This window comes from Eublepharis macularius, chromosome 14 (genome assembly GCF_028583425.1).
Source record: "Eublepharis macularius isolate TG4126 chromosome 14, MPM_Emac_v1.0, whole genome shotgun sequence".
In the NCBI taxonomy this organism is placed as follows: Eukaryota; Metazoa; Chordata; class Lepidosauria; order Squamata; family Eublepharidae; genus Eublepharis; species Eublepharis macularius.
Genome location: NC_072803.1, coordinates 36392450 through 36406012, shown reverse-complemented (window position 1 = coordinate 36406012; position 13563 = coordinate 36392450). Strand labels below are relative to the sequence as shown.

Sequence of the window (13563 nt, the reverse complement as noted above, 5' to 3'; positions counted from 1 at the left end):
TGTTGGTGGTATGGCCCATTTTCAAGGGCCCCACCCCACCAACCCGTTCTCTGCCATTTGGGCCTTGAGGTCCTTGCAAAGGCAGCAAGGTCTTTAGGACCTACTTGGATGTTGCCCTATTGTTGCTGGTTGTGAAGGGGCCCCCATAACAGTTCAAGCTTCAGGTTCCCAAAAATATAGATAGGCCCCTGATGGAAGGAATTTTGATTTGGGGCATGTTTGGGTGAATTAGAAGTGTTTATGATAACCAGAATAACACTGTGTCAAAAGGGTTTTGTTTTTGTTTTACTATCTAAGGCTCAGGTTGCCCTGTCCTCCTTTTTTGACCAGTCTTGTGCTTAGGCTGATTCTTTGGAAAAAAACGACTTCTTTTTATTTGGTAACACTTCATGGAGGATCGGACCTTGCTTCTGGCTTAGACCTGTGCTTGGAGAAGCTTTTCTCAGACATGCTGCTTTCAAGAAAAGCCATGTTGTGTGTGTATTTGGGAGGGGGGAGGATGTTTTTTGGCTGAACAACACTGATTGGGATTCTACCAATCCTTGGAGGGGGGAACCCTTTTAGCTCATCCGTACCAGGACCGCTTCAGGAGAGGTCTGGCAAGCTGTTTCTCTAGAAAGAATTTCTTGCCTAAGGCAAGTTGAGCCATTAAATGGGGGTGAGGGAGAGGGACAAGAGCGTTCCTGTCTACATACGCATAATAGATGACTGTGAAACTTGTCTTTGATTTGATCAGGGTCTCTTTGGACAAATTTTGGAAATGAGCATTGGTATGAAAAGAGCTAAACAGAACACCCTACATGCATCAAGGCCAAGCCTGCTGTTCAATTTGGCATCTGGTAGATAAAATGGCTTTACACCTGGCTGTATTTAATAGGAAAGCAAAATAACCTGTAAGAAAAGAGTTTCCCCCAAAAAACATTTGACCAACAGTATATTTTTTCAGACAAGCATTGTTGTCTCACTAGATAGTGGGTGTGCACACATTCTCTGTCCAAGAGTGAAATCATTTTATCTTTAAAATCCATCCCCAGAGTCGAAAAATCAAAACCAAAATACTATCATATCCTAAGTAAGCAGAATAAATGTGTACATTTTACAAAATGTGTTCATTTGAAGGAGATCAGTTGTACACAAAAGTTACTTTACAAGGAACCTGTGTGTTCTGATACTACTAGAAGCAGATCTACATAATTTCTGACTTTTTATAGTTTCAAAGATCTGTGTACCATTTGATCATTTTGCACCAAGCAAAATCTGTCTGCACCATCAAAGGTAGTCTTAGTGTTTCTGCAGCCCAGGGCAGAAGTCAAGGATGCGCCTTGCCCACAACCCTTAGATTTCCACCCAACCTCTCATCTGCCTGGATGAGGTTGTCTTGGCTTGACAGGTGGGCAAAAGCCAAGCAACGTCCTGTCTCAGAGTTGGAACTCTGAGTTGAGCTGACTCAATGTTGAGACACTTCAGGTAGCGTGGATGTACTGTTTGCATCTGCAAGCGGCAGGAGAAGGTGCAGCCTTTGCATAAGGGTGAGGTTTGCAGGGACTCAGGGAGGACGTAGTGAGGCAGGGTGGGAGATTGCCACAGAGCTCTGGGGTTGAGCGGCAGAGTTGGTTTCTGCAGTCAGAGAGATGGGGTGCTGGTTAACACATATAGGAGAATGAGGTGTAGGGCAAAATGAACTGCGCCATGTGTTATAAACAGGTTTATTTTGACATCTAAAGTAAGAAGATAGAATGTGTTCTAGTGACCAAGACAATTAATTCAATGCTTCCTTGCCATGGTCCACTTGCTTTGGCAGATGCTCATCCATCTTCATGTAAGGGTTGCAGTGTGTCAGCTTTGACTAAAGTGGGGTCAGGGAGTATCAACCTATTTGCCTTAGCAGTGAGGATGCATCACCACCTACCCACAAGGGCAATGTGAGGGATTGGTTTGCCCTCAGGCATGACATTGTGAAGTCAAATCTCATCGGAATGCCCGGCACTGTGAGGCCCTCATGCCCAAGTTTTAATCTTTGATTGGCTGTAATAATATTGTGAAGAAACCCTTTCAAGTAAAGCAGCAAAATAATGGCTATGACCCATCAATCAGTTGAGGAAACAATGGCTGCACACTGGCATTAAGGAGGAGACGGTACAATTTTGGCAAGCTTCGTCTTCTCTCTCCGACTGCCACCCCTGTCCAGCATGGTAGTTTTTATATTGAAAACTGAACACTGAATTTGGCACAGCACTAGGTCAGATGTTCTCAAATAGAAACCGTATATTAAAACTACCGTACATTTATGAAAGAGAGCTAGATTCCCTTTTAGTGCAAATAAGGGGTGTGTGTGCGTTTTCCCCCTTTTATTCATTCATACTGAACACAAAGTTCACGTCGTCAAACGATATGTCTGTGGTGAACAAATCTTTATGCTTGAAGACTGAATGGGAACAAAAGTCCTGACTTATTTTCTTTGGATTAAAGGTGATCTTGGACAGGAAAGAGTTTTGCTTTCTCATCTATGAGGCTATAACCTAATCTCCTAGAATTTCAGGATATTTTATTTAGGACATCATGGCTGTGTTCTTGATGGATTAGTTTTTCTTAGAGTTGTCCTTACGATGAATGCCAAAGATATCCTCTTGTTCCTGTATTGAAAGTCTGTGTGTAATGGCACACAGATGCTTGGTTTGTGTGCTCCAGTGATTTGATTACATGATCTAAAATCCTGGGCTTATTTGTAGAAGTTGTTAATTTAGGATTTCTTGCTTATTTATTGAACTGTTTTATTACAGTTCTTTTTCTCCCATTTTTTTCAAACAATGAATTTTCTTATTATCAAACTTAACTCATCTTAAGTTTGCTTATTGAGGTCCCTGCCTTGGGTAGCAAACTAGGAATTCTAGATATCAGGCTGGTGCAGAGAGAGAATCCACTTTAATTTCTGTTAGTAAAGACAGAATGGGGCTTCGCCCACCCCGCTCATACCCTTTTATTCAGGTACTGACCATGGTATTCTTTACCTGCCTGATGTGACAGCAGAAGCAAATATACCTTGGTATTTAGGGGATCCCTTCAATTTCACCTTGATCTGTAAGCAAATCCAAGTTTTAAAAGAGTTGGAGACGGTGGTTGTTTCATTTATGTTAATGATAGCTTTAGCCATTAAATCTATAGTGCAATCCTAAATAGAGCTACACCATTCTAAGGCTGTTGACTTCATTGGGCTGAGAATGGTGTAGCTCTGGCTTAGGATGGCACTCCTATTGTCTCTTCTTGAGTAATACATTTACTTATAATATATGCTAGATTGGCCTCACCATGCCCAGGTTTTGGAGTATGTCCTGCATTTTGAAACAGAAGGTGAAATACTGTTCCATTCAGATGGTTGACGTTTTCTTTGGTTCTAAGGCTATTTTTTGTTGTGCTACAATGATTTGGCTGGAGTTGTTTATATGCAGTTAAAATTTCAAGTATACCTAAGTATAGACGTTGCAAATACTTGTTAGTGATTAATCAATTTGTGTTCTCTCCTTAGGACTATTTTCCTAGTACTGTTGTTTTCTCAGTATGCCCGAAATGTCAAATTCCCTTTACCAATTTACAAATCCAAGAAAGGGTGGACTGCATATCGGTTGCAACTTTTTAAAATGTTTCCTGTAAGTAATCAACTGAGTTTTCCTACTTAGCTTTAGCTGGTGCTCTTATACTTTTCTTTATTGGTGTTATTTTTATTTATTTTTATGTTATTTATATTCTGCCTTTCTCACTGAGATTCATGGTGGATTACATAGTGTGAGATTAGTACAATTAGTGGCAAGGACAAGGGCAGGCATTTCCATGCAGTGTCAAGAACATTTCCATAAACAATGTCATGGGGTAAAAGAATATAAGTTTACAAAGATATAGTATTAGCAAGGATCCAGTATGGGGTTGAGGAATTGCTGAAACAGAACATAATCAATTCTAGGACTTACATTGAACAACATAAAGCACAGGTAGGATATAGGAATACATATTTAAAGCAACAGATAATATGTAAGGCAACATAATGGTGAAATCTCTGGTTTCTAACTCATTAGCGAAACATCTGGGATCCCTTTCCTTACAATACCATGCTCTTAGCTGAGAAAAAAGGCCTTTTTGAATAATTCAGTTTTGCATTGTTTGTGGAAAGCCAGGAGGGTGGGGGCTGTCCTGACCTTCTTAGGCAGGCTGTTCCATAGGGTAGGGGCCACCACAGAGAAAGCCCGTGTATGGGCTGCTGTTGATTTCACCCATGCAAGAGACCCTGCACCTGCAAGAGACCCTGTTCAGATGAGTGAAGCTGCCATGGAGGGACATAGGGAGGGAGGCGGTCCCGTAGTTATCCTGGACCAAGGCTGTGAAGGGCTTTGTATGTAATAACCATTACCTTGAACTGAGCATGGTAACTGATAGGTAGCCAATGGAGTGACTGTAGGATGGGAGTGATGTTCAAGCTCCTGTTCACTCCTGATAATAGTTGAGCTGCAGCATTTTGCACCAATTGGAGCCTCCTAGTTAACTTAGATGGGAGACCAATGTATAATGCATTACAATAGTCAAGTTTTGATGTTACCATCGCATGGATTCAAGTGGCCAGGTCAGCCGTGTCGAGATAAGAAGCCATTTTCCAGGCTAGAGTGAGATTGTAGTAAGTGTTTTTTGCAGCTGCCTTAACTTGTTTTTCTAGTAGTAGCGCTCGATCCAGTATAACCCCTAGGCTCTTGACTGAGTTTGCAAGGGTCAGACGAACTCCATCAAAAGTGGGAAGTACAATGTCTTTCAAGATCTCTGCCTTCCCAACAAGCATCACTTCAGTCTTGTCTGGGTTCAACTTCAATTTGTTATTTTTCAGCCATTTCACCATGGCTGTCAAGAAGCGATCTAAGACCTGGATAGCGAGATATAGAGTTGGGTATCATCTGCATATTAATGACATTCCACTCCATAGCTGCAAATGAGTTCTCCCAAAGGTTTTACGTAGAGGTTGAATAACATGGGGGATAAGATTGCGCCCTGCAGGACCCCACAAAATAATTCCCTGGCAACCCTTTGAGTCTGTTCCATGAGAAACAGTTTAAACCAGTCCAAGGCACATCCTTTGGTGCCCACATCTGTTTCTAAACGCCTCAACAGAATGGCATGGTCTACTGGGTCAAAGACTGCAGACAGATCCAGGAGGAGCAATAAGGAGGTGTGGCCTTTGTCTGTATTTAGATGGCGATCATCCAGTAATGCTACTAGTGCTGTCTCTGTCCCATGCCCTAGTCTGAATCCAGATTGGAAAGGGTCTAGAGCGCTAGTTTTCCAAGATCTGGAGTTGGTCAGCTATTGCTCTGTCAGTCGCTTTGACCAGAAAGGGCAGATTAGAGACTGGATGATAATTGGCCACATCAGCTTTGTCTAGAGATGGCTTTTTAATTAGCGGACGGATAACTGCCTGTTTGAGCAGCCGGGGGAAGGTGCCCTGAGAGCCAAGCTACAAGTGGTGCCTTACACAGGTTGGACACTTGTCAGCTTACCTCAAGTTTTGATGGGAAATGTAGGTGTCCTGGTTTTACAGCTTGGCAGTCCAAATATTGGTCAGATGGCGTATTAAGCATTTCTTCTATCTCGTTTGTATTGTAGCTAGCATCTAGATTAGAGCATATTTGTGCTATTTTATCAGCAAAAAACTTAGCAAAGGCCTCACAGCTAATTGTCTGTTCTTGGGTGTGTAAAGGTTCAGATTTAGGGGTTAGGAAGTGTCTGAATACTCTGAACAATTGGGACGGTCGTGAACTAGCTGATGCAATGGTTGCCAAGAAGTAACGTTTCTTTGCTGCTTTCATTTCCACTTCATAGATCCTCCAATGTGTTCTGTAGCAAGTTCTCTCAGTTTCTCTGCATCTTTCTAGACGTCCTCCAGCCCTCTTCAGGTCAGCCAGCTCCGTGGTAAACCATGGTGCGGGCTTCCGCCCCGAGGGCTGGAGGGGTTGACAAGGAGCAATGGTGTCGATAGTTTCACGGAGCTTTGTGTTCCGTGCTTCTACAGTAGCTTCTGTGGAGCATGTGTCTAGAATTCTAAAATCCCCCAAGGCATTTTGGAATCTGGAAGGGTCTATGAGCCTTTGTGGGTGAATCATTTTAATTGGACCCCCTATTTTGTGGGGTGTTGGGGCCATATTAACTTTTGTCTTCAGCAGATGATGGTCTGACCATGGTTGAGGCCGAACCTCCAATGTTGAAATAAAATTTTCTCTTAAAGGCTCAGTGCAAAATATTAAGTCTAGTGTGTGGCCTCTTTCATGTGTAGGGCCTGACACTATTTGAGAGAGACCCAAGGTTGCTAGGGAAACTATAAATTCCAGAGGTGGGTCTGACTTTGAACACTCAGCTTGTTTTACAAATTCAAAGGATGGAATTGATTTTCTAATATAAAGTATGGCTGAGCCGTGGGAATAAGTGGTAACTTCCACTTCCTGCCTGTGTTTCTGTTTGTGTTTTAACACAAGGAATTTCAGCCACTTGAATCTTTTTTAGGGTGTGTATGTCTTAGCAAACAATTGGAGACAAAGTTGGTGAGCTTTGTGCTGGTTGGCTGTGAAAAATCCATTTTTATGTTAATAATTGTTGGGGAATAGGATCAAACCCTTTTAGAAATCATTTACTTCATTTACACCCTAGCTGTATTCCCAATGGGGATCCAAAATGGTTTACTTCATCCTTCTCCATTTTATGTTCTCCACAACCCTATGAAGTAAGTTCAGCTGATAGTGTGTGACTGGGCCAAGTTTGCTAGAAAGCTTCTTTGGCAAAGTAGGGATTTGAACTTGGGTCTTCCAGACCTTGGGCAGTCCAGGCCAGCCTGATGTCAGATCTTGGAAGCTAAGCATGGTTAGCCCTTGGTTAGTACTTGGATGGGAGACCACCAGGGAAGTTCAGGGTTGCTACACCGAGGCAAGCAATTGCCTGCCCATCTCTTGCCTGAGGGATTACCATAAGTTGGCTGAGAATTGTCAGCACTTCACACATACATTCCCAGATCCTAGTCTGACACTCTAAATCACTACACTACACTGTCTTACAGTAAATAAAGCTAGAATGTTATCTGTATTTGGAATACAGTAGGATATTGTAAAGCACAAAAAGCTTCTGAAAGGAGCTGCAAAAATTGACACTTCCGTGAGACAATCTCCTCATGGCTGAAGGCATTTCAGGTGATTTAGAGAAAAGGCTTCTGTGGGGGCCTATGGTATAGGTTTATAAAATGCATTAATGTTCAAACACAAACTTGGGATCATTTTAAAAAGGTAGTAAATTTTCTCATTGTATAATTTAAAGTTTGGGAATTCCTTGCTGTGAGATACAGTGATGACTTGTTAAGTGGATTAACTGGGACCTGCTACCTTAGAGGTTTGCAGCCTCCTCCAAGAATCAATCCTTTTATTTTATTTCCTGCATCCTGAGATCCATTGAGGTTTTTTTCTTTTTGAGTTGATCAGTATGTGTAATGCATAGATTTTATATTAAAAAGGATCAATGGCAATCCCTTAAGTGCATATTTGGAGAAGTTCCCTGCTTTTGAAATTGTATAAAATATCCCCTTTTAGATTGGAAAGCCTTTTTTAAAAAAAAAACTGTCCCATTTATTAGGGAGAGGGGAGAATTTGATAAAATTCTCACTCCAGTTGAAAACTCTGATGAAATCTTGATAACGTGTTCCTTGAGATGATGAATGTTCAATATTTCTTGCAATTGTGTTTGTTATGCTTTTCTTTCCCGAACCACAGATCATCCTTGCTATCCTAGTGTCATGGTTGCTGTGCTTCATCTTCACTGTGACTGACGTCTTTCCTCCTGATAACACAAAGTATGGATTTTACGCTCGCACTGATGCCAGGCAAGGAGTGCTCTTGGTAGCACCATGGTTCAAGGTTCCTTACCCATGTAAGCATGCTTAGTGAACTTTTCACCCCAACAGAGAGTATAGCAGATGCTGTCTTTTCATAACCATTTTGCTTTACTGTTGTGCTTACTCTAGCTTTACTTGTTGGGAAAGTTTTTTTAAAAAAACTAAAACCTTAGAGAGCCACTGCCAAGCTGATTTCATATATCATTGGATATTGTCCTATAGTAGTCATTTATAACTAGATTTCCTTGTGTAAACAAACCAATGTAGTTGTGAATGATTGCCATAATTCAGTGTCCAGTGATGTGTGGATGCAACGAGAGTTAAGAGTAGACAGTACTGGGCTGGATTGGCCAATTGTGTAGATTAAGCTGATAGTGCAAGGGGGACCAGAGCACAATCCCTCCTTCTCGGTGATACTGTGTTTTCCTCATGAGTATTGAAGGTTCCTGGTAGCCTAGAAATATCTGTATGGCCTAAGATTGGGTACAAATAACTTTAACTTTAATTGAATTTTTATACCGCCCATCTCCCAAAGGACTCAGGGCGGTGTACAGCCAAAATAAAACATACAAATATAAAACAGTAAGGATATAAAATATAAACATATTGGATAATTTAACTCAGAACAGGACAACTCAGTTAAAACACATTTAGGCCAGCCCCGCTTGTTGGAATAATAACGTCTTAAGGGCACGGCGAAAGGTGTGTAGGTCAGGGACCATACGTATCTCCGGGGGCAATTCATTCCAGAGGGCAGGTGCCCCGACAGAGAAGGCTCTCCCCCTGGGGGTCACCAGCCGACATTGTTTGACCGACGGCACCCTGAGGAGGCCCTCTCTGTGGGAGCGTACCGGCCTGTGGGAGGCTATCGGTAGCAGCAGGCGGTCTCGTAAATACCTAGGCCCTAAGCCATGGAACGCTCTGAAGATGGTAACCAGCACCTTGAAGCGCACCCAGAAGACCACCGGAAGCCAGTGTAGCTCGCGCAGGAGAGGTGTTACATGGGCGCGCCGTGTCGCTCCCATAATCGCCTGCGCGGCCGCATTCTGCCCTAATTGTAGCCTCCGGGTGGTCCTCAAGGGAAGCCCCATGTAGAGAGCGTTACAGTAGTCCAGATGGGAGGAAACGAGGGCATGAGTGACTGTGCGCAAGGCGTCCCGATCCAGAAAGGGACGCAACTGGTGAACCAGGCGAACCTGATAAAAAGCCCCCCTGGCCACGGCTGACACATGATCTTCTAACGACAGCCGCGCATCCAGGAGGACACCCAAGTTGCGAGCCCTCTCTGTGGGGGCCAAAATCTCACCCCCAGTAGTCAGCGATGGAACCAGCTGCCTATAACGAGGCGCCGGAAACCACAGCCACTCGGTCTTGGAAGGGTTGAGTCTGAGCCTGCTTCTCCCCATCCAGATCCGTACGGCCTCCAGGCACCAGGACATCACGTTAAGGGCATCATTGGGGTGATCCAGGGTAGAGATGTACAATTGAGTATCATCAGCATACTGATGGTACTTTACCCCAAAACCACGGATGATCTCACCCAGCGGCTTCACATAGATGTTAAACAGAAGGGGCAAGAGGACCGACCCCTGCGGCACCCCACAAGTGAGGTGCCTCCGGGTTGACCTCTGCCCCCTGTCAGCACAAACTGCGAGCGGTCAGAGAGGAAGGAGGAGAACCATTGCAACACAGTGCCCCCCACTCCCAACCCCTCCAACCGCCGCAGCATGATACCATGGTCAATGGTGTCAAAAGCCGCTGAGAGGTCTAACAGGACCAGGACAGAGGAGCAACCCCTGTCCCGAGCCCTTTAGAGATTATCAACCAATGCGACCAATGCCGTTTCCGTACTGTGCCCAGGCCTGAAGCCCGACTGATACGGATCCAGATAGACATCTTCCTCCAGGTGCTGGGGAGGTTGTTGCGCCACCACACTCTCAACAACCTTTGCCACAAAACAAAGGTTGGAGACTGGACGATAGTTCACTAATACAGCCGGATCCAGGGAAGGCTTCTTGAGGAGGGGCCTCACCAACGCCTCTTTTAGGGCCGCTGGAAAGAAACCCTCTCGCAAAGAAGCATTAATAATTCCCTGGAGCCAGCCTCGTGTGACCTCCCGGGAGGCCACCACCAGCCAGGAGGGACACGGGTCCAATAAACAAGTAGCAGTGCTAAGCCTACCCAGTATCCTGTCCATGTCCTTTGGAGTCACTGGGTCAAACTCTTCCCAGATGACATTCACAAGACCCGCCTCTGTCCCCCCATCTATACCCACCCAGTCAGAGTCCAGACCCTCCTGAATCTGAGCGATCTTGTCGTGCAGATATTGGACAAAATCCTCAGCCCTGCCCTGCCCTGCCCTGGCAAGTCCAGTCCACAAGGTTATCTTACCTGATCCCTTGTGAACCTACCAAATAGAAATCAAGGTATGTGAAAAGTTTTTACTATAGTTTCATAAGGAAAAGGGAAAATACTGCATCTTCCAAGAAATTGATTCAATGCACATGTCTACATATTTTTTAACTATATATATAATATGTAGAGTTATAGTAATATGTAATAAGTAAATTTACATGTCTAAATGTGATGTCTAAGTGCATGTGCTCAACTTATAGGAAGCCCTTTCTGTTAGATGGCACTCACTTGATGGTGGAGCCAGAGCACTTTGGCAGAGGTCAGTTTTCGTGTGTCTAGAGAGTAGAGTGGTCTCCTAGAATACATGCTGGCCGTCCCTGATCTTAAGAGATTCTTGATATCTTAAGAGAGAGAGTTTAAATATACCAAGAGAGATTTCATGGTTTTTGCTTTCACAGTTCAGTGGGGATTGCCAACGATTTCAGCTGCGGGAGTCATTGGGATGCTTAGTGCGGTGGTTGCTAGCATCATTGAATCAATTGGTGATTACTATGCCTGTGCAAGGTTATCTTGTGCTCCTCCACCGCCAATCCATGCAATAAACAGGTAAGTTCCTGAGAGACTGTTCTGTCACAACAAAGTGGATACTGGTGTTTCTGTCTTTTTGTGAAAGGATTACACAGGAGTCTGTGGAAATAGATCAAGATGGGTAGCCATGTTAGTCTGTCTGTAGCAGCAGAAAAGAGCAAAAGTCCAGTAGCACCTCATGAAAGCTTATACTCGACCATCAAATTTTGTTTGTCTTATAGGTGCTACTGGGCTCTTGCTCTTTTCTACTGCTACAAAATTCTGTTACCATTTTTTTTTTACGACTGCAGGTGTTTATAACTTAATGTTGCAGCATCATAAATCAGATACCACAAACAGCTTTTAGTTTACTTTGCATCACCTCAAGCATCTTTCTTTTACTGGAAGTGGTTCAAAATTGTATCTGCTATCCACAACAATGATCAGGAAGCTGGTATATATACGTAACTCAGCTCAGAGAAGCCTTACACATCTGCTGTTTAGGGCAGGGCTTCCAGGGCAGGTGGTGGAGTTTCTCCTCAGGCTTGAACTCTAGTTCTACTTTAGAAATCAGTTACTAACAATTAGAGAGCTACTTTTTTTTTTTTACTTCTACACATTCCAACTAACTTTCTACACATTCCAACTAACTTCCAACTAACTTTACTTTTACACATTCCAACTAACTCTGGAACATCTTGCAAAATACATTTCCATGTCCAGCTGTTGCAATGTTGGAAGTAGTGTTCAGCTAACTTGCTTTTTTTAAAAAAAGTGGATGTCCCAGTTAAGATGCTCTGCTGACAAATCAGGTTATGTCAGTTGGTTGCATATTCCCAAATCTCTAGTTTTCTGTTGAGACAGAGAGAGAATCCATAATACAGAGGAAGCATACAAATGTACCATTTCTCAAGTGCAGTCTGAGTTGGTATAACCCAGGCAGGACTTTTTTCCTGGGCATTTGACTCCACTGTGTGCCTTCTGATTTTCAAGTCCAGGGCTTGAATGGTGGTTAGTTCTTGTGACAGCAAGTCCCTCTGGACCGGGACCCAGCTCCTACTCCAAAAGGGTGGGGCGTGCCTCCTATTGCCTATGGAATATTTGACAGGGGCCACTTAGGCTCAACAGGTGTAGGGCTGGGAAGGGGGTAGCCAGTTTAAAGTTTGAAGGGGCAGAGGGTTTTGAGGGGGGGTGATGAAGGTTGAGTCTGAACAGGGTAAGTCGACCCCCCCCCCCCACTCGCTCATTGTTTAAATTTCCTTAGATTGTGCTACGCTGGAGTAAAAGGTAAGAAATCTAGAAAGTTAGAGTGGGTTGGATTATCTGTAGGCATGAAGACCAAGAAGGGGGAGGGGGGCATGGTTGTCTTTTCAATATAAAGGAAACAATTTTTCTTGGTTGTTTGATTTGATCTTTTTACTGCAAGTGGATGGAAGTGGTGGCTTTTTGCTTTTGTTTGTGCAGCATAACATTTAAAAAGAGCCCTTTGCTTTATTTGTTTTATTCTGAATTATGGGAGTATTTGATACCCCTCCCCCCTTTATTTCAGCAGCTGAACCCTCAGCCCATATTACAGTTGCTTCCCAGTTCTGCGTGAGTGCCTAGCTGAAGTTTCCCGCTTTTCAACTTACTACATATCTTCATCTCAACTTTTTTTTTTCAATTGCAGAGGCATTTTCATAGAAGGTCTTTCCTGTGTGGTGGATGGAATATTTGGTACGGGGAATGGATCTACTTCTTCTAGTCCTAATATTGGAGTCTTGGGGATTACAAAGGTACTGGATGTATTCCTCTTAGCATTTTTCTTTGTCTTTCAGATTAATCATATTAGATAGATACTCAATGAAGACAGAGGGACTTGTTCAAGAATTAGAGTTGTACAGAAAAAGGGTAGCTCTGTTTTCAATTTTTAGACATGTGTTCAAATTCCAGTTCTAGTTTAGTCTCTAGGTTGCACTCTTAAAGCTCCCCTAAAGCAAACAAGTTACCCATTGTTCTTCCTATCAGGACATTTAAAGATAAGCAAAAGGATAAATGGTTTCACCCATTCAGTTAATAGTTGTAGATGGAATAGGAATTCTGCTTGCCATGGTCAATTCTGAATATAGATGAGAACAACAGTATGTTATATCCAATGACGGGGAAACTGTCTAAATTCTTGAGATGTTGGCAGTGCAGTTTTAAGCAAAACTACACCCTCAGTTGAAGCAAGTAGGCTTAGAAGGATGTAACTGCTTAGAATTGCATTGTAAAACTACATTCCTATTCATTTTATTCAAAGAGCCCTCTTGAATAATTCAGTTTTACTGAATTCCTGTTAATAAAGCAGAGTCCAAAATTGTGATCCTATCTTTCTGGCATCAGTTGTCAAAACCTGTGTAAGAGGCAGCTCTTTCTTTTGGGTGTGGAATATCTCTGAATATCTTGGGGCTAAACTGTCTATGATGATGGAAGACCATGCCTAATTTGGGCCTGCCCCAGTTGTGTGTTGAGAGTACAGGTGTGTGTACAGTTCTAAAGCACAATGGTGTGAAGGGGGTGGTGGGAAGAACTAACTCCCTCCTCTTCCTTTCTTCCGCCCCCCGCCCCCGGCCAGGCTCACATCCAGAATTGGAGCGTTGGAAAGGGATTACAAGGGGAAACAATGGGCTTGGCTAGGCGTGTTCAGTATTTCCCACCTGCACACTTTGTTTTGCGTCTTCACCCAGCTCTGTATGTTGTTGGGGCAGGCCTTTATT

At 43.4% G+C, this 13563-nt stretch overlaps 1 protein-coding gene across 1 annotated transcript in view; it reads left to right on the top strand.

Annotated features, from left to right (window-relative positions):
- SLC23A2 (solute carrier family 23 member 2) overlaps positions 1 to 13563 on the top strand; it is a 95968-nt gene that overhangs the window by 68340 nt on the left and 14065 nt on the right. The window contains exons 9-12 of the mRNA XM_054997364.1: positions 3524 to 3644; positions 7782 to 7938; positions 10717 to 10864; positions 12495 to 12600. Of these exons, the coding sequence (XP_054853339.1) occupies positions 3524 to 3644; positions 7782 to 7938; positions 10717 to 10864; positions 12495 to 12600 (532 nt within the window). The remainder of the gene's footprint in view (positions 1 to 3523; positions 3645 to 7781; positions 7939 to 10716; positions 10865 to 12494; positions 12601 to 13563) is intronic.